The 26,319-nt window shown below is 37.3% G+C and overlaps 1 protein-coding gene across 1 annotated transcript in view; it reads right to left on the reverse strand.

Moving 5' to 3' along the window:
- Nucleotides 1–1,272: 1,272 nt before the first annotated feature.
- LOC149798850 (tubulin beta chain-like) overlaps nt 1,273–26,319 on the reverse strand; it is a 36,158-nt gene continuing 11,111 nt past the window's right edge. The window contains exons 2-4 of the mRNA XM_089957753.1: nt 21,097–21,205; nt 11,543–11,898; nt 1,273–2,305 (exon numbers count right to left, since the gene is read on the reverse strand). Of these exons, the coding sequence (XP_089813879.1) occupies nt 1,487–2,305; nt 11,543–11,898; nt 21,097–21,205 (1,284 nt within the window). The 3' untranslated portion in view covers nt 1,273–1,486. The remainder of the gene's footprint in view (nt 2,306–11,542; nt 11,899–21,096; nt 21,206–26,319) is intronic.

The raw sequence follows: 26,319 nt of genomic DNA on the forward strand, positions 1-26,319 counted from the left end.
ATTCAGGCAAGAATCTGGATAGTCATACAAATGCAAACAACTGAAGCTAAGTGAAATTAAAACCCTTTTCATAGTATTGCAATGAATGTAGTTTGGAAGGTTGTAGATGATGCAAACGATTGCATCAATGTCACATTTTACTTTTCATTTATAATAATGGACTCATTTGACAGCCAAAGGAACTCCAGAATTTTCATGCATTTGAAGCAAATAAAAATAAAAACAGTGAAGCGATTTTATAGCTATTTTTATACCTATCTCTCTCACACATACAAAGACCATTTTTTAATAAGCCATAATATTAAAGACTTTATTCATTATAACCAACAAGGCAAATTTTGCTTGATATTTTTGTGTTATCATTGTTCTTTTTCTCATCAGCTTCACAGCTGTCTTTTGCATGCATCTTGCAGGTGCCCTATTACATTTTACTGAGTAATTACCTATTTCTGATTATAAAAAGTAACTTGCGCACAAGTTTTTCTTTGATATAAGAGAATTTTCCAAGATATCTTTGTGAAACACACGAAACAGCAAAAGATTTTCTGCACTTTAACTTGCAAAATTCTGTGTTTAACTCAAGTTGCTACATGAAACATGCCTATCATCATTTTAATTCTGGACCAACAAGACACTACAAGTTTTCTGGTGTAAACCCCCATGTTGATATCACTTTATGTTTTAAATGAGTAACATTAACAAGATTTTAAAGATGGATGCCATGGTGGCCATATTGGATATTAGATGCACACCATTTCCATATGAACTAGACATCATATACGAAGTTGTCTGGTGAAAGCACAATGTTAACATGACCAGCCATCTTGGAGAAGTAGCAACACTATTGTTCAGAGGGACATTGAAGTGACCATATTGTAGGTCAGATTAATATCCTTTTCATTTATGACCAACTAGATATGTCTTTCAGTGAAAACCCTGTACTCATATGATCATACATTCAGGAGTTGTAGTGATTTTAAAGATGGCAGCAGTGGCAGTCATTACGGATGTGAGAGTGGCGCCATTTTCATTTTGGACCAACTAGACATCATAAAAAGTCTTAACCTTGTGGAGTGATAACTCCATGTAAATTTGTTCACAAGTAGCAATGACAAGATTTTTAATTTGGCTGCCATGGTGGAAATATTTGGACCTCATATTGGCACCATTTTCATTTACCTAGACTGTCTAAGGCATCATAAGAAGCCTTCAAGTGAAATCACATGTCAATATGACTTTCAGTTTGGAGTAGTAATAACAAGATTTTCAAGATGGATGCCTTGGTGGCCAGATCAGCACCATTTTTATTTAAAAACCAACAGAAATAAATTAACAAGGCTATGACTGACAATGTACAGCTGAAAAACATTGGGTTCAAAACAGTTTTGAAATCACATCACATTCAAGTATTATGCATATCTGCATTTCATTTCAAGCACAATATGAGACAGATACTTCATTCTTTTGTAAAATTTATTGTCAACATTTATTCCAGTTCACCTTCTCCTTCCTCCTCATCAAATTCACCCTCCTCCTCAGCAGTGGCATCTTGATACTGCTGATACTCGGATACCAAATCATTCATGTTTGACTCGGCCTCAGTGAACTCCATCTCATCCATACCCTCACCAGTGTACCAATGCAAGAAAGCTTTACGACGGAACATGGCAGTGAACTGCTCTGAGATTCTTTTGAACAACTCCTGGATAGCAGTACTGTTACCAATAAAGGTTGCTGACATCTTCAGACCACGTGGTGGAATATCACAAACAGCAGTCTTGACATTATTTGGGATCCATTCCACAAAGTAACTGCTGTTCTTGTTCTGGACATTCAACATCTGCTCATCAACCTCCTTCATGGACATGCGACCACGGAAGATGGCGGCAACCGTCAGGTAACGGCCGTGACGAGGATCGCAGGCAGCCATCATGTTTTTGGCATCAAACATTTGCTGTGTCAGCTCTGGAACAGTGAGTGCTCTGTATTGCTGGCTACCTCGTGATGTGAGCGGAGCGAATCCTGGCATGAAGAAGTGAAGACGAGGGAAGGGTACCATGTTTACTGCCAGCTTGCGGAGATCTGCATTCAATTGACCAGGAAATCTAAGACAGGTGGTGACACCAGACATGGTTGCAGACACCAGATGATTTAAATCTCCATATGTAGGGGTGGTTAGTTTAAGTGTTCTAAAGCAAATATCATACAAGGCTTCATTGTCAATGCAGTACGTTTCATCAGTATTCTCAACAAGCTGATGGACTGATAAGGTGGCATTGTATGGTTCCACAACCGTGTCAGATACCTGTCAATGTAAAAGATATTAATATTTATTGGTGGTCATGGAATGAATAGAAGAAAAAACCTGCAATTTTAATTTTTTTTCTTAAAAAGTTTCATGTCATAATATCAGTGTTCTTCACATCCCCATTGCATACAACATAAATTCCTTCACCTTATAAAACTTCACTCTTGAAAACTGACAGCAACATTTTTAAAGCACAACTCCAATGGCAAAAGGGTAGAACAAGTTTTCTTGATAGCAATTCAAAAATTTAATTATTGACTCTTAAGGTGATAATTTGATCACTGGAAATAATAATTTGCAGTATTCCAACCCCCTTTCCAAATTGTGAGCACACGGCTCACTTGGTTTACAAAACTTAACATTTGATCATTTCACTAATCAGGTTAATGTAGTATTCTAAGAACAGAGTTCATGTAAACTATCATCAAACTTTATAGCACATGGATTTTACCTTTTTACAACAGTCAGATAAAAATGATTTCTAAAGATAAAAGCATTAATTAATATGCATATCCTTTTGCTAAACATTAAAGTTATCTGAGATCTTTACAGTGAAGTTTATAGATGATGCTCAAAACTGTGGTATGGCTTTCACACAAATTTGGCACACAAAAACTTTCAAGACAATCAATTGTCCCAACTACTCAATGCTGGCTCTAGCATTCCCCTCATTAAAAAAATCTCATAAAAAAGAAAAGATATGTCCACCTTAATCTTAAAACCAGTGCAATAGGCAACACAGACACACATCTTATAATTCAAAGGGTTGTTTTCTGGTAAAAGTTTATGTGCCCTTCTTGGCCATTACATTATGTATTTTGGACCAATAACTTCACATGAGCATAGTAGAAAATTACATATTAATTACAGTAATTGAGACTGACATGAGTACCTAGAATACATTACTGCAATTACAATTATGTATAAATAGCTACTAGAACAAACAGTTTAACTTTGTTAGTTTAAAACCTTTAATAGTGACATAGTGAAAAAAGATTCACATTTAGCTTTGAAATGTCCCTCAAAACAAGTAGTATTGAAATTAAGGTTTCTCATCAGTGACCACTATGGTTTGAATAGATTAACGCTGCAGTGTGAAGACACCTGAGAATGTGCTCTTGCGTACATTTATGAAATGTTTCCAGTTTTTAAATGCTTTAACTTTGTCATTTTCTGGTGAAGTTTTAGTAATTAAAGTAATTACATTGCTTGTTTAAATGGCATCAGATTAAATTGTTTTACCTATTTGTGTTACAATACTGTAATCTAGGTACTCCTAACAGTTACAAATGGTTAGGGTTAGAACTGGTCAGCCTGCTGTCAGGATAATGTGACTGGGTGGGACATCATGCTACATGTCTGCGGCATAATGCCCAAGTGATAGACTTCACTGTAAACTATCACACTGCAGACATCATAGTGATATAACTGAACAATTGTTAAAGCTATGTTAAAAATCTAAATCACAAACACGCCCCATGAGCCAACATACTAATGAAAATTATGGGGAAAAGCACAATGCCATAAATCTGACCATGGCAGGTCTCAATTTTATATTTTTACCTGTATAAACTATAAGGTAGTTGCATTGCCTGTGGTATTTATTAATAACCTTGAAGGACGTTGAGCATCAAAACCATGGGTTGCACTCTCCCTTTAGGAAGGTTGAGCACCATGTTAGCGAGTTGCTCCCTCCCTTGAGGGAGGTTAAACATACACATATTGTGCTCCTAGCAACATATTGCCCCTTCTGTTAGGGGGTCAAAACATCACAATGCAAAGAGCGATAAATCAGTTGAAGACAAGGTCTTCTCCATACACCACTCCCTCGATAACTCGCGCACATCGGGGTCCTGAAACATCGACCACACTATAAGTGAGGCGCGAGTTATCGAGGGACCTATAAAATAAGTCCAAAACCAATAAAGTGATTGACAACATAACGGGAAATAAGGTGGGGGGGGGGGGGTAGGCAGATTATACTGTTGAATACTCACTTTATAATCATTCTGAGATTAACTGTTAATAAATATCTCTTCATAACGGTGTACTTTATTATTTCCTCATAGGACAACATTAATTTCAGGATAAATTACAGTATATTGAGGCGATCATCGAAAACATTATTCCACGTGGTTTCCGTTCGCTTAACATGTGTACCACTTCACACATTGTGTGCTACGTCACTAATTTTTATGTTGAATTGGATACATTCTAGTTTTATTGTTTGATCCAAATTAGACGTTTTTTTATATACAAAAGATCGACTCTTTTCGAGAAACAGTGTCGATCAAACGATAGATAGATAAATAGATTTGAATGTGATAGAAGTAAAATGGAAAACAAAAAAACCAAGGGTTAATCAGTACTAACATATTTAATTGGTCTACAAATTTAAAACAACGTAAATTAGAACAAGTTAATACTTGCCGTTTGTGCCACACTTGACAAATATCAATTCACTTTTTGAAAAAATCAGTTATTTTTGTGTGTGTGTGTTACTCTTGGTTTCTCTGTCGCCGAGCAAAATCCCTCAGATTTCTCAACTGCATGAGCTTTACATAGTCAACATTTTGGGTCTCCAGCCACCTTATGGCAATATCAAAATATTTGATTGCTTCCTGTGCAGAGGGGTGGGGGGTGCAACAGCTGCGTCTTCATCACTTTCAACACTTGTGTTACTCCAATTAGAATCGTCTTCTGCTGCAAATTTGTTCGCTATAGAAATAATTATAGTTTCATCTGACATGTATTCGGCTGAGGGGCAATCATTGTCAGCACAAATCCACTCCTCCATATCATTAAGAGAAACGCCCATCTCAGGACCTTGAGTCTGTACGAATTTCTCCCAAACAGCCTCGGCATTAATGACATCAGTTTCACTGAAACAATCGAAGTCACTATCATCGTTGTTGTCTCTGTTACTGTTTTGCTTTACGTCAAAGGCAGCTCCAAGACCCTTAATCCAGTACCCGAGGTCTCTTGTAATCGATTTTTTTTTTTAATGCAACTAACACTTCCCCAAGTTGTTGATCAAAACAAAGCTGGCATGTACATGTAATTAGGTTCTCACAGAAGTACTCACAGGTTTCAATGTGATGGTCGATTGACTCTTTTCATGTTTTCAATGAACAGAATATGTTGTGATTATAATGTTTACACTGAAACGGAATTAAAGGATTAGAATGTGACTTTCACACAGGAAGACGTTTAATTGGTGTTTATTTCATTCTCTGTTGCCACCTGTTAGCATTTACCAGAATATTGATCGCTATTTCACCAGACTGTTTATTTACAGTATACTGACAACTATATTTATCATAAAAACTTACATAATATATGATATCTTTAAACAGAGGTCTCGCTAGGATTTTAAAACTGGGTCTTTCTGCCTCTAAATTCAATCACTAAATATCAGTACATTTTCTCACTCGGCTGCTAGTCAAAGCGTCAAAGCCTTTGAACTAGCCGCCTAGCTGTTGCATCATGTTCTTTTTTTTTTTAATGTACTCTTAAAAAATAGCAACAGTACATCAAAGAGTCTTTCAGTCACTGAATTCTGTCATTGTAAATATCAGCACAGTTAACTGATCAACACATTTTCCCACAAAGCAGGTGGCTGAAACAGGACCGGCAAATCTTTGAATTTTCCCGCGCACCTATTACATGCGTACGGAGGACTCCCGCCTCAGTGATTTTCTGCGTCCCAGATCATAATTTGGCATCCAAGTACGTGTAATTAAGCATTTTCGAGATCTCTGAAATTAATTCTTCTTTAGAACTTGAAAATTTCAAAATATGGATTATATTTTTACGGGCATTAATCACCATTTTCGATGATAAAACGAGCAATGTACCAAGGTTTAATTTATCAATTCTTATCGTAATTTTTTCATGTTCAGCATATTTTAAAGATATTTTAAACACATTTTCTCTGGAAAAAATCGGGAGCCAAGACGGACACCGCGTTATAAGCGGGATCGCAAGTTATCCGGGCGCCAGTTATCGAGGGAGGGGTGTATATCACTGTTCGACCTCATGGCATAGGAACAGGACCAGAGCCGAGCTTCCCCTCTCTACCATCCCACCCTGTGCAGGATTTACAATCCATACAAAGGACTGAGGCTAGAGATGGGGACCACTTCAGTGTTCACCCCATCCTTATTATACCTATGAACCCTTATGGGATGTGGGGCTTTCCACCTCAGGGACCTTGGTCTCTGATGCCCCCATGGGCCACTGGACCTTGCACTCCCAGTCAAATTGATGCTGCAGCTCATGTCCCACAATCACTTCACCAGGTGGTTTCCTCTCAGAAGGCTAAAGGTGTTACATCATCTAGGGTAGACAGATGTTCTGATCACCCCTTTTCACCTCTGGGTCAACCATGGACTCTGGCGGAGAGGGCTCCTATGCTCCCTCCTACAAAGGACAGAATGATGCCCAGCCACACTCCAACTTGGGAGTGTCCTTGACTATGATGATGACGATGCACTCTCCATCCTGGTTGACTCCATTGATTTCGAGACAGAAGCTTTTCGCAACAATACCTTCTGTGGCCCACCTCTTCATCTCAGGTGAACGAGGAAGAAAATGAGGTCTGGTCCGTTGATAAGATGGTAAACAAGGTTTACCAACCATTTGTTACCCCCAGATTTGTGCCCCAAACCATCAGGCACACAGTCCAAAAGATCTTTCTAGTCTGGAAAAGATCTCCAGGGTACTGACTCAAATAGACCCTTACTTGTCCGACACTCATCCACAATTAAGGAAATTTCTGGGAGGTTTTCATAAGGCCAAAATATTGCTAGACAACGTAGAGGCTGGTCTGTTCCTCCCTCAACAGTGAAACCCGTTATCTCTTCTTTCAGCTACCAGGTACTATGCCAGAAGTGGCCTATCAGACCTCCTGTTTTGGATGCTGATTCGGCCAAAGTGGGTATTTTGTTGGGAATCTGGGTACACCTTCCCATCAAAACAATTGATGTCATTGAGCAAAAAGCCTGGTTATTTGTACCCGTAGCTTCACATGCCAATCTTTTCTCAGCTACTTCCTTTAGTATGCTGAGATTGGCCTCACTGAATCCAGCCGCATTACAACATGTGATAGAAGCTGTGGCCAAGACCTCCCAGCATGTGTTATCTATTGCCATGTCATTATCTGCAGAATTTCCGCACACCTGCCATGATGCTTCATTGGACATATCAAAGGCCTTCCTCAACCTCAGTAAAGACCTTCTAATGACTGCTCCTTTACAAGCTAAGACCCTCATTGGGAGCCTCATTCCTACCAAGGCTTCTCAAGATCTGCTTGATGATCAACATCGATCTTTTACCTCCACTCCTGGTCCATTGCAATCGACCTGGAAACGAGGTCAGGCAAATCATCCTAAGAGACCATCTGCCAATTTTTTAAGCAGGTGCATGCATGTCTAATCGTAATTTTCTTGCCGTATCACCTACCACATCAGGTCCACAGTGCCCAAGTTGCCACAGACCCAAGAGGAAGTTCTCTAACCCACCTTCCTTTCCTACAGCAGGAACGGAGGGGAGGGCAGAACAAACCTAGCAAATTATCCCCTCTTCTGCCATGCATCCCCTTCCTGAACGTCCCAGTAGGTGATTGCCTAGGACTCAGCTCAGAGGCTTGGTCAAGCATCACAGATGATGGATAGATCCTCTAAATCATAAACGAGGGTTATCAACTCTAATTTCAGAAGAACAACCACCACTTTCAAGAAACCCCCATTGTTTTCTTTCTCCAGTCCAAGCTGGTGAAATTAAGGGAAGAGGTGAATACCCTTCTGCAGAAGGGTCTTAAATGATCAGTATCCTGCCTTCTATTCCTTAATCTTTCTGGACGCCAAGAAAAGTGGAAAATTTCAAATAATTATCAATCTCTTAACCAGTTTTTGCCAGAGGAAACCTTCAAGATGGATACAACCTCCTCAATCCGCAACGCTCTTCACCTGTTTGAGTGGGTCATCTCCATCGTCCTTCAGGATGCCTCTACAGGAAACATCAATTCTCCAGCATTTCGACTGGCTGATTTACCATGTCCAAGTTCAGTCCCTTTATCAGGATCTGTTCAGTCTGCTGTTGGTCCACTGTAACTCGGCTGGGTCTCCATCCCAATCTCAAGAAGTCAAACTTGTTCCATCCCAGTTCTTTGCTTACATAAGGATGGACTTCCTCACGAACCAAAACTTGGTTCGGGTTCCCCTGGAGTGAGTAGATCAAATCTTGGCTCTGCTAGAAACATTACAGGTGGGAACTGTGTCATTGCTCGCCATTATCTTTCCCTACTCGGAACCTTGAACACATCTGCCGATTTGTTTCTTTAGGCTGTCTCCACATGCATCCTCTACAGTTCCTTCTTCTTGCGAGATGGAAACCTCACACAGATTCTCTATCAACCCTGATCCCTCTAGGACCAACTTTTCGCCACCATTTGCTTTGGTGGATGAATCGAGACGATACCTACCATATGCAAGTTATTTTAATCTTCAGCAGTTGTCAGTAATTAGTAGTTGTTTGCCTTCTTGTTCTTTTAATTGAGAATTCATCTGAGACAGCTGCTGCAGTCACTCATTTTTGTTAGTAAAAAGAAAAAGACTTGTAACGCTAACTTGCCTTCTACAAAATTTACACAAAGTGATGTGGTTTGTAATTACTGCCCCCTCCCCTTGGCCAATGCCAGGCAAATTATTTTATCCCAACAGCTTTTTTGGCATAAAGGAGACATTTCAAATGTGTTTCAGAGGTAAATAAAGTACTTTACTAATCATTTATTAAGCATTTTTTACACAAAATTTGTTGTCGATTTGTATCTTGCCTACTTAGGCCAAATTTGAAAGCTACATGTATACTGAATTTAATTGTTTGTTTGTTAGTTTTAAAAAAATCTGTATTTCATTTGCATGCTATTGTAATGTAACATTGTAGGCTGAACTTGACCTTGTCCAAAATTGAGTTCATTTCTGCTGGATCCAAAGGACTTTATTTTAAATTTCAATTTATGTAAACAACTTATACATAGCTAAATTATTCTCCGTGTGTATGGACTTAATATCAGCATCTTTATTAACAGAAAAGTAAATAAGTTTATTTGGGTCAGGGTTTTGGACTTTCCTAAATGAATTTTACAGGTTATGGTTTTGATTTTGCAAACATCAGGATCATTCTAGAATGTTATTTTCCATTAGAAAATGCCAATTGTGACCTGAGGTCAAGCAGAGAACTATATAATCCTGTGATTGTGAGGATTGGTCATTCATGCTTTAACGTCAAGCACTTTCAATCTTGTGACCAGTATTTTTTAAATATTTCAGGCTGGAATCTTTTTTGTTCAAACTATTGAATTCAAAGTGATTATATTCTCTGGAAATACAAAAATGCTCTGATAAAATTCTTGGATAGAGACATTCACTGGAATTTACAGTATATTCAAACCTGGAATTATATTTTTGTGCTTCAACAAAAGACTGCTGACACATCAACACTTAAATAGCTACCAGACACATCACTGACTTCAATTTTGGGATTTTTTTCTGGACTTTTACTGAATTTTATTCCAGACTTTAAATTACTAGGACTTTTGTCTGTAATTCTTGGATTATTTTGGGATTTAATTTGCAACACCTTAAGTTCTTTTTCCTAATTTTCACTTTATATTCTAGGGAAATAAATATATTTGTTAAATTTTACAAAGCTTGTTGTCTTTCCCTCTTTTCTGTTACTTATTTTAAGAGCATTGACATGTAACATACACTATTGGTGTCATGCTGTGAAATATTAAACTGAATTCTCATTTGGTGGTTACTGTTTCTTCCGGTTGAGGGTAAACAATAACTACCAAACAGCATTTAAGGTAGCTTACTCACTGTGTGACAATCAGGAAGTACTGGCAAAGCTACAGAGAAAATTAGTGAAAAAGGTGATAAAATACATAAACATTGATGATGCCAGGGCGAGTGAATCACACAAATTTTACAAATTTGCTGTGATGCACTAGAACTCCCAAAATTAATTAAATGTTAAACACATGAATATGTACTCAGCGCAGTATACGATTTTTTATTTAACCCGTAAAGTGCTTTTAATGACATCCTGAAAATGGAGTTAAATACGTGTCGGCTGGCTGGATAAAAATAGCATGCTGGTCAAAAATCACCCTTTCAGCAAATGTACAAAAAGCAGAATATAATCCAAATTAAAATAATGACAATTTAAATGAAGAATGCAGTTTTAATTTCTCTTCTCAAACAATTTAGGCCTGTAGGATCATGTGCTATAGGACCATATATTCTTATCAGGATTAAGATAAACTGAATAAATAAGAATGACATTTTTTTTATTGAGAAGTAAAAATATTTATTTCATCAAAATACCCCTGGGGGGGGGGGGGGGAGGAGTCCTGCAATAAAAATCACTGACAAGTAACATGTAATCTCTTTGAAATTATTTTCGTTATCTTGTCAAGGACAAGAACTGCACATAAACAGAAGCTAAGTATATGTCTGTATGTTACATACTGGCGCTACAACCTGTGAATGAAATAAAAGGGCACCACATACCAATGACAGACCTTCTAAATATGGAAAGACCATCAAATTCATACATGTATTGATAATGTATGTTATTGTGGGATGTCTATCGTGAATCGTATCAATATGTGGCACAGGTGTATCGTTTCACCCCTACTTCATAGTTTCTAACCATTCAAATTCAAGAAATTGCAGAACAAAATCTACTGTCTCCATTTTGGAGACCCAGTTACCTTAAAATAACAGATCAAGGCCAGATCTTAAACAGCAACCATGTGATGCAACAAAAAAAAATCCCAGCTCAAAATGTTTCCTGTTTATTGTACAAATGCACTTTCATGCAGATGGTGCAGGTGGCCAAACAGGTAGAGGCATCCACCAACGCTTCCAAGAGAAAGGATAGAGGTGTCCTAAAGTGTTTACATAAAGTAGAAGGTATGGTGAGTTTGACTGGTAGAATAAGTCCAACATCTCAAAACCAATGACAAATAATGACCAACAAGTGCCTACACTGGTAGTTTTGAACCACAAATGATAGGAATGCCTTGAATTTACAGTGTGTGCCCATGGTAAGGTATACTGTATTTTGAAAAGGCAGCTGCAAAATAAAAGGCAAGATACCTACAATCCCACACTCCAGCTGCAACACTATCATACTTATTGATTTTTAACAAAGATAGCACATTACCTTCGGTGATGGTACTACTGAAAAGGTGTTCATGATTCTGTCCGGGTATTCTTCACGGATCTTGCTGATAAGAAGGGTTCCCATTCCTGATCCAGTGCCACCACCAAGAGAATGTGTCAACTGGAATCCCTGAAGACAATCACAGCTTTCAGCTTCTTTTCGGACAACATCAAGGACAGAATCTACCAGTTCGGCACCCTCAGTGTAATGTCCCTTTGCCCAGTTATTTCCAGCTCCACTCTGTCCAAACACAAAGTTGTCTGGTCTGAAGATTTGACCAAAAGGTCCCGACCTGACGGAATCCATGGTGCCAGGCTCCAAGTCCACCAATATTGCTCTTGGTACATATTTGCCTCCTGCAATATGATAATTGATTTCACTATACCATTTCTGTTCTATATGGATATCCTGTAATTAACCAACTTTCTTTTTATTTGAGAAGCAAAACTATTTTAACATCTTGAGATGTGAGCTTTCTTGGGAAGGTCATCTTTCAACCCTTTGTTAATGCTTGAAGTGCTATATAGTTTTGTAATGCTGTACAAGATACTTCCATGCTGAATTGTTTAAGAAATGAAAATTGCACATGGCTTTTAAATTTACCGGTATTTTCATTAATGTACATGACACAAAATCCTATAAAAAAAAAACAATTGCAAGAAGCTAAACTTTATTAATATAGGCATCAAGTCATGTGTGTAGCTGAAAAGCTACACAAAAGGATCAACCATCATAGATACGACTGGATGACAAAGAAGCCTGGTTGAAGAACACTTCTTCTCCCCATGCCACACTTTCAGTGATATAATACTTATTGCAATTGCTCACAACCCCAACTGGAGTTCTGAAACCAGGAAAGTTGTTGTTGTTGTTCTCGGGCTTAACGCCATTTTTCAGCACAAGATAGGCTATACATGGCAGCCAGTATAACTGGTGGAGGAAGAACCCTGGAAAACCCAGGGAAGAACCACCGACCCACGAGAAGCTACTGGCAGGCTTTCCCACGTACCCACGCTAGCCGAGCCTTGGACTCGAACCCACGCAGGCAGAGGTGAGATGGCAATGATCTGGAACGGTGAGCGCTTTAGACCACTCGGCCACTCGGGGCCCCCGAAACCAGGAAAGAAAAGGAAACTTACTGGATACGCTGCCTTAGAACATTGAAACCAAGACTAGAAAAAGACAACCATGCACAAATAAAATTATCTTTTGCAGCCGAAACATTTTCTTTTAAATAAATTTGCTCTGTAGCCTATAACTACTATTATATCATTGAAATACCAGGGATATAAAATGTGCTTACATAAAATAACAGAAGTCATTATGGCTCATCAATTTCTAGGTCAATAAAAATACTTTCCAGCATCACTAGGTGAAACATACTCATTACGAGTCGAAAGTGCTCAGGCTAGTTAGATACTAGTTTTGCACTGTTCATTGTCACTTTGTTGCATGCATGCATATATATATATATATATATATATATATATATATATATATATATATATATATATATATATGAAAAAGCAAATTTTATGCACTACAAAGGGAAACAAAATAAAAATCTTTGCTCATTTTCATACCTTCTCTCACCATTTAATCATAGTATTTACTATACACAAGGATTCAATGGAATGTAAAATGTAGTTTTTTGGGGTAAAACTAATATGAATTATGCAATACTTACCCATGGCTATTGTTTAGCTTTCTTTTTTGTGCTGAAAAAAACCCACACTGCATACATCCACCCTTAGAGTGAAGAATTGTCAGCATGATTCAATTCCTCATGCAACTCACTTGTCCCTGGTATGTCATTTGCAAAACAAGCACAGCTAGCTCATCTTTTTCATGGATAGCTACTACATCAGGACATCAATGCGGGTTATAAGGAGGGTATTTGACAACAGCCATGGGTAAGTATTTCATACCGGTAATTAAAATTAGTTTTACCCTCCCCAAATATACATTTTAATAGCAGCAATAGCTTACCCATGGATATTATTTAGCTGAATTTGTCAGTAAAGAGGATTGACAGATGTTCCATTAACCTGATCAAAATGGAAAATACCCACCACTGGTAGAAAGGTCCATGTTATAGAAGATTGGTATTTCTTAGGGCCACATGTGCTGTAACAATGAGACCCAGAGAAAAGATGCCTGCACTTGTTGAGCGATGGTAAATAGTATGGGAACATCAAAATTCTGCTTTCATGATGTCCTCCAAGGAGAAGTGATTAAGGTAGGCCCAAGGTAGAACCTCATGGGCTTTACATTTCATAAAGGAAAGGTCTCACTCAGTTAGAGGCTGGTACACTCTTTTGACCAAAAAACAAGAAAGTATCCATCTAGGCATAAGAAAGCACAAGACAGGTCTCTGCATTACAAAATACTTAATAAGATCAGCAAGGTGCTAATCCAAACCAATTACCGTACATTGAGAGAATATAAGTGTGTTAGAAATGGCAGCTCTATAGCCCTTGATGGTGGGTACAGATCATTTTTTATTCACAAAGAGGAACAAAAGGAATCAGCAACAGAGGTTATAGAGGGGCAGTTAAGATCAACACGTCCTACTGTACCAATCACAGAAGAATCTCCACCACGCACCATAGACCTTGGATGTAGAAGCTCTCCTGGCCTGAATGATGCAACTGTCAACTTGGCCTAAAAAGTTGTTCTGGCAGACAGATTGCTCAAGATGAGCCAAGCATGAAGGTGGAGAACTTCTGGGATGTTGTGCAGGAAGGATCCCTGGTGTTGTGACAGAAGCGCCCTCATGAGAGGAAGATACTAGAGTATAGAGACCAACATTCTAGAAGATCAATGAACCATGAATACTGAGGCCACAAAGAGGGTATGAGAATGACCTGAGAAGTGGAAGTTCTAACTTTTTGCAGCACTTGAAGAATCAGTTGAAAGAGTGAGAAGGCATAAATGAGCAGCTGATTGCACTAGAGATGGAACACATCCACTGCCCAAGCTCCTTGATCTGGAAAGAAGAAACATAAAATGGAAGCCAGTTGTTGAGCCTGGTTGCAAAAAGATCCTCTATGGGCTTTCCCCACAGCAAGAACTGGGACTCTGAAACAAAGCAGTAACGAGTCCATTCTGTGAGGATGGCTCTGCATGTTCTGGAGAGACTGTCCACCAAAATGTTCTTCTTGCCTGGAATATGCAGAACTTTGAGTGTTACATTCTCTGAGGTGGCCCAGTGGAGGAGGCTGGAAACTTCCACACAAAGAGCAGTGGCATGTGTGCCTCCTTTACCCTGGACATAAGCACTATGATGGACATGTTGTTGAAGGAAACTATGACCCTTTACTCTGTCAATGCAGGCTTGCAATGTTAGATATACAGCCTTCATTTCTAGGTTGTTTATATTAAGGGATGATTCAGATGGGGTCCAAGGACCTGTAGAATTATGCCCTTTGGTTCTAAATGTGCACCCCAACCTGAATCTGATGTGTTGGCGAATAGATAGGAGTTGAATTCGAGTGCATGCATCATGACTCCAATCATGAATCTGTCCCAATATCATCAACCACTGCAAATGGTGATGAAATGCTGGTCCTAGAAAGATCAGTGTTAATAGAAGAAGGAACTGTAGAGGTTGCAAATGGAGACATCCCAATAGAAGCAAGTCATCAGTGGTGTTCAAGTTTCCAGACAGGACTGGTACAGTCAAGCACAGAAAGAAGTTATTGCTTGTAGCATCTCTAACAAGCCAGGATTCATTCTAAGTTCTGGTATGTGTGGAAATTCATCCCCATGTAAATGAATTCTTGCGATGGAGTGAATTCTGATTTCTCGAGGTTGGGCAAAAGGCTCAACTGAGTTACCAAGGACCAACAGCAGTAAAGATCCTGATGAAGGGACTGGATTTGAACATTGTGGACCAGCCAGTCATTGCAATACTGGAGAATTGGCATTACCAGTAACTGGATGTATCCTGCCACTATTTCCATAACTTGTGGAAGAAATTCTGAATGGTAGGACCCGTAATTGAAAACCTTCCTGCCCTAAGCAAACCTGGAGATATTTGCAGTGAGGAGGAAATATGGGGATGTGTAGTTGGGCATCCTGAAGGTCAATGGAGTCTGGCCAATTGGACGGTCAAAACGCATTCCAGATTGAGGAGATGGTCTCCATCTTGAGAGGTTCTTGCAGAAGAAACCAGTTTCAAGGGGAGAGGTTGATTATAATGCAAAACTTTCCACTTTTCTGGGTCTCCAGGAATATACAGGAATAGAAGGCAGGTGACTATCATTCACAACCCTCTCGACTGCTCATTTCTGTAAAAGAACGTGCACTTTCTCCCTCAGTTTCAACAGATTCAATAGATGAAGAAAAATGGGGTTCATGGATAAAGGAGAATGCTCCTAAGCTGGAGTTCGTACACCTCGTTCACTATAGAAAGGACCAAACCACTGTCCCACCCCCACATTTGGGATAGGAAGGGGGCTGTGGAAACTCTCCTTCCTTTCCATGTTCATCAGGCACATCTATTTGTCCATTTCTGGGAGCCAGATGGCCGAGAAGTAGGCTGATTTTGAGGTTGCATATTGGACTAAGGCTGTGTCTGCTTGAAGAACTTGGCAGTAGGCCCTAGAGGGTAATTCACATTGACACACTTCCTGTCTGATTGCAATGGGCCTGGAGTGGATATGAAGGATCTATGTTGATGATCCAACAAGTTTTGAGATACCACAAAAGGAATTAGGCCACCGGACTGACTCTCGGCTTCAAGTGGAGCAGCCCATAGGATGTCTTTACTGTGATCAAGAAATACCTTTTAACAGTCCAAAGCAACCTAACGGCAGATGTGACAAAGCAACAGAAACAGAAAGTGCACGCAGAGAGGTCTTGGCCACAGCTACCATAATGCGTTGAAGGGCGACTGGATTCAAGGATGCTTCTCTCAGCATATTAAAAGAAGCAGCTGAGAAGAGATTGGTATGTGAAGTTATGGTGATAAGCAGTCAGACTTTCTGTTCCATAGTTTCAGTGTCTTTAACGGAAAGGCATGCCCAGGCTCCTCTTGAAATACCCACCATGGCCGCACTGGCATCATGTTGGGGAGGTTTTGTGAGCCACTTTGGGAATGTACCCAATAGCTGGCAAAAGAGACCAACAGTCAAGGAAGGAATGGCCTACCTTCAAAAACATTGCTGATTAATATTTTGGCTTGTTGAAAACGCAAGACTGTTTTCCAGACTGGAAAGGATATTTTTGGACTGTGTGTTGGGTTTTGGGCAAAGGTCAGGGGGTAAGAGGCAATGGACTTCATTTATTGCCTTGTCAAGAGACCATACCTCCTCTTCCACATCTAACAGATCCAGTAGTGAGTATGCCATTTTCCTGTCATGTCAAGAGATAGGTTTCTCATTCTCAGAAGCTTTTTTTCATATGCACATCAATGCAAAGTATCATGCACAGAGGTAATATAAAGCTTATATAACATTTCTCAAAACATTTGGAGTCCATTCCTAAGAATAAAGAATTATGATATTTGGATTTTAAATTACCAACTCTGTTGATTTGGGTGAAAGATAGTCTGTTGAGAGTCAATGAATGATGTGATATTGTCCCAACTGGAATAAAAAGTGTACAAATATGTACATTTTTAGCCATACTTTACAGATTTTTTTTTGTTTGTTGTTGTTCTAGGGTTTAACGCCATTTTGCAGCACAAAGTAGGCTATACATGGCGGCCAGTATAACAGGTGGAGGAAGAACCCTGGAAAACCCAGGTAAGAACCTCCGACCCACGAGAAGCTCCTGGCAGGCTTTCCCACGTACCCATGCTAGCCAAGCCTTGGACTCGAACCATACTTTATAGAGAAAAGTTCAAAAAAATTAAAGGATTTGAACACCCACTATCGTAAGCAGGTGAATTTGCATGTGAAAAAAACTATGCTACCCCTCCCCACTTCAATTAGCAATAACTTCATAAGCTATTGGAATATTGTGTACTGAAATTTTGCTGGCAGCCATCAATTACATATATGTACACCTTGTAAAAAATTTCATGGAAATCAGAGATGATCACCCAGAATTCTGAGTGATTTAATATAAAATGACTGTACTATTTATTAATAATTTTTTTAAATATTGTCTGATGTTTTTTTTTGGTTGCTTGTCATAATCCAGTCAGAAAACATGCATGTGTCTTCAGTAACATGATTAGACAATTTGCTAGTGTTTTTGTACCACATATGTACCTGTCCTTGGATGAGGGGACAATCCCATGGAGGAGCAAACTGGCATTCAGGACTTATAATCTATATAAATCAATAAAGTACAATATGGTCTGCAACTCTTTTAATGGATATTGTTCCACGTTTGATCATAAAGAGTTACTATTCATCTCCAGAACTGTTCCTAGACCTATAGCGCCTAAGAATAACTGCAGTTGGGACTGTTGCACAAGGAGAGGGATTCTACAAAAACTCCCATGGACAAGAAAAAAAACTCACATTTTGACACAGGACTTACATAATGCACGCTGCTCCCTCAGCAGCCATAAAATTCAACAATGAAAAGTCCTTCTCCTTGGTACAAAAAGGGTCAGTACAGAAAAGTAACTAGTCACAATAAACAGGTGGTGGTGTCTGTGTATATAGATCAGATCAAATTCTGTCCTATCAATGTTTTAATTTTACAAGAATTAAGTGGTGGAAAAGTTTCCTTTCAAACGCCCATTTTAACAATTTTTAATGCTTTTATATTATATAAAATATCCTCTACAGATGTAGTAAAAATGCCTCAGAGTGTGTTACAGAGAAAACGAATATCTAAGATGGTTCAAACTGCCAACTTTGTTGCAGAAATCCACTGAGGAAGAACCAGACCATCAGGAGATGTTCTATCAAGGCTGGAAGGTAAACATTTTTTAAAGCAAAATCACAAATGAAAATTCAGAGCATAAAAAGGTGTGTAATTTGTGGTCAAGCAGAAAAACAAACACTTGCCTCAAAGGGGATCCTGAAGAAGCATGCTGGGAGTACTATTATAAGAAGAGGCATTCTGGAAAAGCTACTACTATGAAAAGGGGACATTGTAGAGTGCTACTTTGTATTATTCCTTTCTTTTAGATATACCACACAAAGAAGGAATACATAATAGCATACAAGAGTATGTGACTGGCACAAAATAGTGATGAACAAGAAATATATGGTCTTGGATGTGGAATAAACCAATGTACCAAGGAATCAAAACTATCAGATATAAACTGTTATGAAATATCTGACCCTGAGCCAAACAGCTGAAAAGAGTGTGCTTTTACCGCTGCTTTTATCAGGTCGTCAGTACCATGAGATATATAACTGCCTTTTGAAATATGTAACTGTTATTGCAATGTTCCAATTTCAATGAAACAAAATGCAACAAGATATTAAATGATGGAGTAAGAAATTATACAAGATTTATAGACACATCAATGCTAACAAATTACAGCTCTCTCCCATTATAACACAGTAGTCAGAAGTTCATAACTGCAGACCATTTTCTGTACCAAACAGAAGTATAGCAAAAATGATTGATACCAGAGTATTATTCTCAGAATAATACCCCAACAAAAACAAGAAGCTATTGAAATCATGGATGGGAAGCCAGTGCTGAACTGTGATTTGGGATCTGAATTTACGCTGTTGTACAAAAGGATTGTTACATGGTCAATATTATGTATATTTCCAGTGTTTGTTATGTTTTTAAATGTTTTATTTCATTATATGCTATTGATAATTATATTTTGGACTTGACCTTATTTAAAATCAGATTCATTTTTGACCTAACCCGAATTATTTTTTTTATTCTGTAAACAATACACAGCCAATATTTTCTCTGTGAGTATAGGTTTAATATTAGGATTATTAACAACTGAAGTAAACATATTTACTTGAGCTCAGATTCTTGGAATTCCCTATAAATATACCTGGCCTACATTATGTATTCCACATTTTATATAATTTTAGTAATAGACTTGCTAATTATTACTAAGATTTTATCTGGATCCTTCTAGAAAGAAACATTCCATCAGTGTGACCCCAAACCCATTATAAACCAAACCATGTTATAACCAGCAAAAGTCAGCTGAAGAAAATGATGCATGTGCCTAAATAATGGGGGGATTGAAACCTCTTGGCAATGATTCAGGAAATGTTTCCTTAAAGTCACACATTAATCAATCTGCTGCACTCAAGGACAAGTTCCAGCCTTCCAAAATCTTCACTAAAATTGCCGAGTCCACTCTAATGACAACCATATCCATGTCAGTAAACAATGGCGAAAAGAAGCTTTTTCAAGATTGTAAATTATCTTTATGCTTTGCTAGGTCCATGTGCCTTCTGCAATCATCTCAGCCACAATGCGAAATGAAATGTTAATTGAACACACATCGCAAAATGTCAAAGTTTCTCCTTTCCTAGAATTTTTGCAAAACTGGCCAAATTACAGAATACTCCTCCATGAATCTTTCTAAGTGGTGCTTCTTTGCAAGATATGAATAGTCACTGTGCCTTTCATCGTTATCATTATTCAGAAATTCAACTTCACGGTCACTAGGAGAATTGGTAATCTCTTGCAATTTAACCTGCTGTGTTGTTAAAAATCATTTCTTTTGAAACAAATCCAGTGAACACAATGAACCAGATCTTGTGGTCTGTGATCGATAATCACCAAGATCTAAATAGGAAATACGGACTATGCCCAGCTGAACAAATATTTCAAATGTACATATCATTAGCTATACAAAATATAAAAGAAGTGAACAACCAGTATCAATATTTTTTAAATTTTCAAAATAGTTCCATCTTTGTCAGAAGACTGTAATTCAGACAGCAATTTCGGAGCAGTTCTAGCGAAATTGGAACAGTAAGTAGCCTTTCTTCTGGTCTATCATCAGATAGAACCAACATGGCCAAACTGTTTGAGAATATTGAAAAATATAATCAATCCATACACAATTCAAAGTGATACCAAGACAAAACATACAAGATGATTAAGGTGCCTCTTACCCTATTAACAAACAAAGAACTTCACTTCTGAGTGTCTGACAAGGATTCTTGAAAACAGATTCAGCCTAAAGTCAACCATAACAATCTTTTATTTTCTTGGGTCTTTTTTACGTACTCTATGGATGGGGTGCTGTGGATCAAACTTTCATGATCCAATGATGAAAAGTAAGTGTCAACAGCAAAAAGACATGACCTAGAATGAAGCCTGAAATGGTCACCTACATACCAAATTTAACCCAGCCATTTTATAGCAATGCTTCCTGACTGCCTCCTCAGTGTCTAATATTGGACATCAATTACTCATTTCTAAAACATCACAAAATTAAATCAAGGGAAGGTGCAAATATATATTCTTTTAAAGCCCTACCTTGTTTATGACATGAAATTTTCCCTATATTTAAAAAAATCCTCCTTTTAAATCTATGGGTTTGCTCTTGTTTTCAGCTCCACAATAAACCTTCAAAAGGTATCACTATAATCCCTCACCAAGGCATGTAAATAACGATTATACCATTTTTCCTTTTCTTGTTTGTTCTATACCTGTTGCCTCATTGTAGTATACATTAATTCTTTCCAGTTGTAGATCTGAATCACCATGATATGTTCCTGTTGGGTCTATTCCATGTTCATCTGATATCACTTCCCAAAACTGAAACATGAAATATTTTCTTCATAACAATTCATTTTTAAACAAATTGTAAAGTATGCATGTACATTAAACAGTTGCAATACCCACAAAGGTACAGTTGGTTGAATTTGATTTGTAGGTATTTTGCCAAAAATGTATTGTAAAGGTATCTACTGCAAATAATGCTGAGGTAGCAAATATTTTAACTTGTGCATGGCAAAACTAGTGCAAAGTTACATCTACAAAGTCATGAGAGGCACTTTAAAATATTTTCTCCTTAGTTGTTCCAATCATTTCATACCTGATTTCCAATTTTCAATTGACAATCTAACTGCAATGTTGAATTCAGGACAGGATACTTCACCTAGTTTTTGTCCTAACTGGATAAAACCTGCACACTAAACTTACAAAGGAAAAAACTTGATAACTGTAGCAACAAAGTGGAGCAGCACTTTTTACTTGTCTGTTGCCATGGCAACAAATGAGGTATGAATTTCAATGTATTTTTCACAGTAACCTTAAAAACAAAAATATTTTAAATTAAAACAATACTATCTTCATAAAAAGAACCAACTATATTAAATTTTCAAGCAATAATGGTTCTATTAATAAGTGTCAAAGAAAAGTCATACAACATAACCACTAGACACACAAAATATACACTGCACGTCAGATGGTGGGGGCTTGATTTTCTGACTATTAGAAGTGATTCAAACAATAAGATTAAATAAAGTATCATTTAAAAGTGCAAATAATTTGGTATATTACACCACAAAGAAATAGAACATTGGTTGCCATAGTAACAGCAAGATAATTTATTTCTTAAATGAAATTATCAATTAATTTCAGTTTCTCAATTATAATCATTTTAATGAGCCAACTTTTTCTCACACACTGAAACCCATATACTGTACAAAAAGTCATGGTAACGTATAAATTCTATACTTGTATGTTCATACATCTGAATACAACTGATAACTGATCTAAGATGTACTGATACATTGTAAGAAGAAACCTATCACTGAAAATAATTTTTTTACAATTACCTTTATTTTGTATACTGTTTGCAGTTGCTGTATGTATAGCATTCCTCCCAAAATAAGGCAAAGAAGAAGAAAAAAAAACAATACAACAATAAATTTGAAGATTTTAATTTGCCAAATGTAGCAAACCAGTGATGACAGTAAATATAAAAACATCAAAGTTCTACAATATTGATTTAACACAAATAGTCTAAAGAAGTAACTAAATAAAACAAGTGACAAAAGGGCTATCAAAACTACTCTTCCTGCATACCTAGATTCTGGTTGTTGATGTTTTTCACTTTAATGCCATTTCTTGGTGAAAGATAGACTATACATGATGGTCAGTATAACTCATAAAGGAAGAACCCAGGAAAATCCTGATAAGCACCACCAAACCACAGAAAGCTGCTGGCAAGTTTTTTCAAATACCCATGCTGGCAAAGCCTAAGACTTGAACCCACAAGGACAGAGGAGATTACAGTGATTGGAAAAGGCAAGCTCTTTAGACCACTCGGCCACCCAAACCCAACCCAACCCCAATCTTAACTTCTGCTGGTAAGCCTGAAAGCACACACCAGGGTTAACATGTACATCACATTTAGCACATCCATACACTATAAACTTTTCTGTTGTGGTTTTTGGGGCACTGCTTGCATGTGGTCTCTTTTTGCCCAATCTGGCCAGGGAATGTCAAAGAAGCACCATCTGCAACAGGAACAATGTTTCTTTCTTTGTGCATAGAAAGGTCCACAACCATCAATTTGGAAGCCCAGAAGTGTGTACTTCTTAGATGGAAGAAAAAGTGCTCCTCTCAAACAGTATAATAAAGCTATTGATGAGGAAATAGAAAAAATGTTTCAACTATTTCTAGCTGGTCCTTCCAACCAGAAATTTGGATGTAGTGTAGGTTGCAGTCAACCCCAGCCATATGGATCTGGCAGTTGTGGACTACTGATACCCGAAAAATCTCAAGCCTATATCCATCCTTTTGTCTCTGCAAGGCTCACTCCTTTCCAGTTGCTGCAGTGTTGGTGGATAGAAAATATACCTGTAAATAAAAAATCGAGACTTTGGGAAAAAATTAATTGCAAGTATTTCCACCTGCAATAACCTCATGTATAAAATGTCAATGTGCTTGGCCGAGATCATGGGTACCTCTGTTACTGACTTTATAGAGTGAAAAAAATTATGATAACAGTTTATCTCAGAGCAGCCAGATTTAGATTATAATTGCAGTAATAATTAAAATACCTCCAGCATGCACAATCAGCTATCATAATTTTTGTATCCACTGATGAGAGCACAATAAATTGAAAATTTGTGCTATTTTTATACCACCATTTTGTTACATGATCATCATCACTTTCCTTGAAGCAGCTCTATGTAATTATATTATAGTTAAGAGCAACAAAATACATTATGAACTTATAAGAGTCAAAATAACATATAATCAAAGGCCAGATACCTTTAAAATTTTGCGAACTTTTAGGTCATGCATATAACTAGTATCCACCAAACCGTTTTAATTTATTTAAATATTTATAGATTATTTGCCATCTTAGTTGGGATTTGGTGTTCATGTTATATGCATAACAAATGCAGTTTTTAAACAAAATATGGTTAAATAAAATATAATATTGATTTTTCACATGTGTATACCTGACCACTGAATACTAGCAAATAGCACAAAATAGATTAAATAATAAAAAATTTCAGAAGTTTAAGTAGGAAAAATATAATTTTATGTTTGTTCCACAGATAACGGTGTCCAATTATACATGTTTGTTATATGTCAAGTTACTTCTTTATGTCCAGTTTCACAGAAAGATTCAGTTAAAGATGCTGTGAAATGAGATATTCTGTATTATTATGCTTGTTTGTGCCTATATCCACTTGTAATTTGTGAAAAATGAGGACACCAAGTTATATGTGCAACTTTTTCAACACGTTGTTTTTCTCGTCATGTTTAAGTCAAAATATGAAGTTCTAAGATCAGTTTTATAAATATTCATTAATTGTAAGCTCAAACGTATGTAACCAGTGCATAAAAAAGGTGTTTACATATACATGTATTCAATTTCTGGCATGTATGTAACACTTTTGGGACATATGATCTTGGTCAAGCACCAGTAGTATTTACTCCTCAGGAGACACAGTTATCTGTACATAAAATCTTTCTTTCTTTCTTGAGAGCGCAATACCTCAACTATTAGCCATCTTTGCATTTTAAGTTCTTGCCGAATATAATCCTAAATTGACCATTTCATTGAGTTGTAAACAATTTTAGTTCACTGAAATAATCAACATTATTACGTTTTTATCATCAATTAGCAGGGATTGCATACTTTTGTTTTACTTTGTAACTTGTATCATTATTTTTGTATGCCATGTATGTACACCCAAGAAATATGAAATTAATCTGGTCTTGAAAGTAAGCCTACCTTGAAGAAATGCCACCTTTATTACAAGATTGCACTCTGGAAAGTACACCCAAAAAAATGCAATATCTAACATATTTCAATATTAAATGTATATATTAAACGTATCTTGTTAACATGAACCAGAGATTCCATTACACTGGTCTATGCTGGTTTGTACAAATAAAATTTGCCTCTGTCCCAGAAAAAGATGAGACTGTTGGACAGGTATTCATGTATCAACAAAATGTAAAACGTGTTTAAAGATTTTGAAGTTAACTGCCTCAACATCAAAGTGTATTAGAAGCCAATGTATTCTTTGCATATAGTTGTAGTTCCATTTCCCTGCCGATTGTAATCAGTAATTGTCACCAACAATACAGCACCAAAGAGTGGGTTTATCTCTTTGATGAACTGCAAGGGTTTGTTATTTGATTGGAGATGATAAAAATTTAAGTACAAATTAAAGCACTCCACTTTCTGTCTCAGAGACCTAAATTGATACAGTCGATTTCTGCTTGATTCCATTTGCACTGAAGAATCTGTAATCATGGCACAGTGATCAATACATTCATTTTTTTTTTTTACAATACTAAAATAAATCTACACCAGTTCCCAGTACAAATGTAATGTTCAAATTTCAAACAATTACTCATCAAAGCTGTAACGTCGCCCTCTTAGTGAGAGGGGTGGTTGATTGGATTTGGCTGGCGCTATCCAGGATGACCTCCCTTGATGTTATAGCCCGGTGGGAGTGAAAAAGAATAGAATTCCAACAAAGAACTGAGCAAGAATATTAGGAAAAAATAAAGCAATATGAGCCCCCTTAGACAAGAAAAATAATAAATTTAATCAAACAAATTAAATGCAGCAATTCCTATTAGATCTAAATTATGTCAACAGAATTTAATAGCAGTGTCCAATTTGGATTTATTTCATCATAATAATGAGTGGTGAAAAGACTGCAATGTCCACGACTGATTGCATCACCTTCCTTCCCTTGATCGTGTATCAACATCTTCCTGTTTCTTCGGGCCTTCCTATTCTCTTCGCTTCACCCCTTCATGGACTTCCTTGTCCTTTATTCTGAACTCATCAGTCCTTTTTCTCTGGACTTCTGCCTTCGGACTGTCCGGTCTCTCCCCAGAAAGCTGTTCCTTAAAGGACAAAATTAGCCCTAAATCTCTGTATGTACCACTTTCTACACGGACATAAAATTCCCTCACTTTGTTACTCAGAAGCATACTAGCTATCCGCACACTGCATAAATCCTGACATAGTATGGTAGAACATTACCCTCGCTTCACAGTGACAGGTCATAAATTATGTGAGCGTCTATCGAACATTACCGTATTCTTTTACCTATGCTACTATATGTCTGATTACTGTTGCATGAAATTCACAAATTCTAACTCACAGCAATCTCTTACCTACAAGATTATTTAAACATTACAAAATCAAATATCAATAGGTGATTATCATTAACTCATGATAATCATTATCATCCTAACAGACAAAGGAAATTATTTCATATAACCCTATGAAATCCAACACATATGAAATTTTGGATCGCATGCAATCAATTCTACCAATGAACTAATAACTCTAAAATTAAAACGCAAATTGTGTAACAACTCTAGCATCAACACATTTCCATGAAATTGAATAAAATAAATTGCATATAAACTCTAGC

This window comes from Sinohyriopsis cumingii, chromosome 5 (assembly GCF_028554795.1).
Source record: "Sinohyriopsis cumingii isolate HCF-2022 chromosome 5, ASM2855479v2, whole genome shotgun sequence".
NCBI lineage: Eukaryota > Metazoa > Mollusca > Bivalvia > Unionida > Unionidae > Sinohyriopsis > Sinohyriopsis cumingii.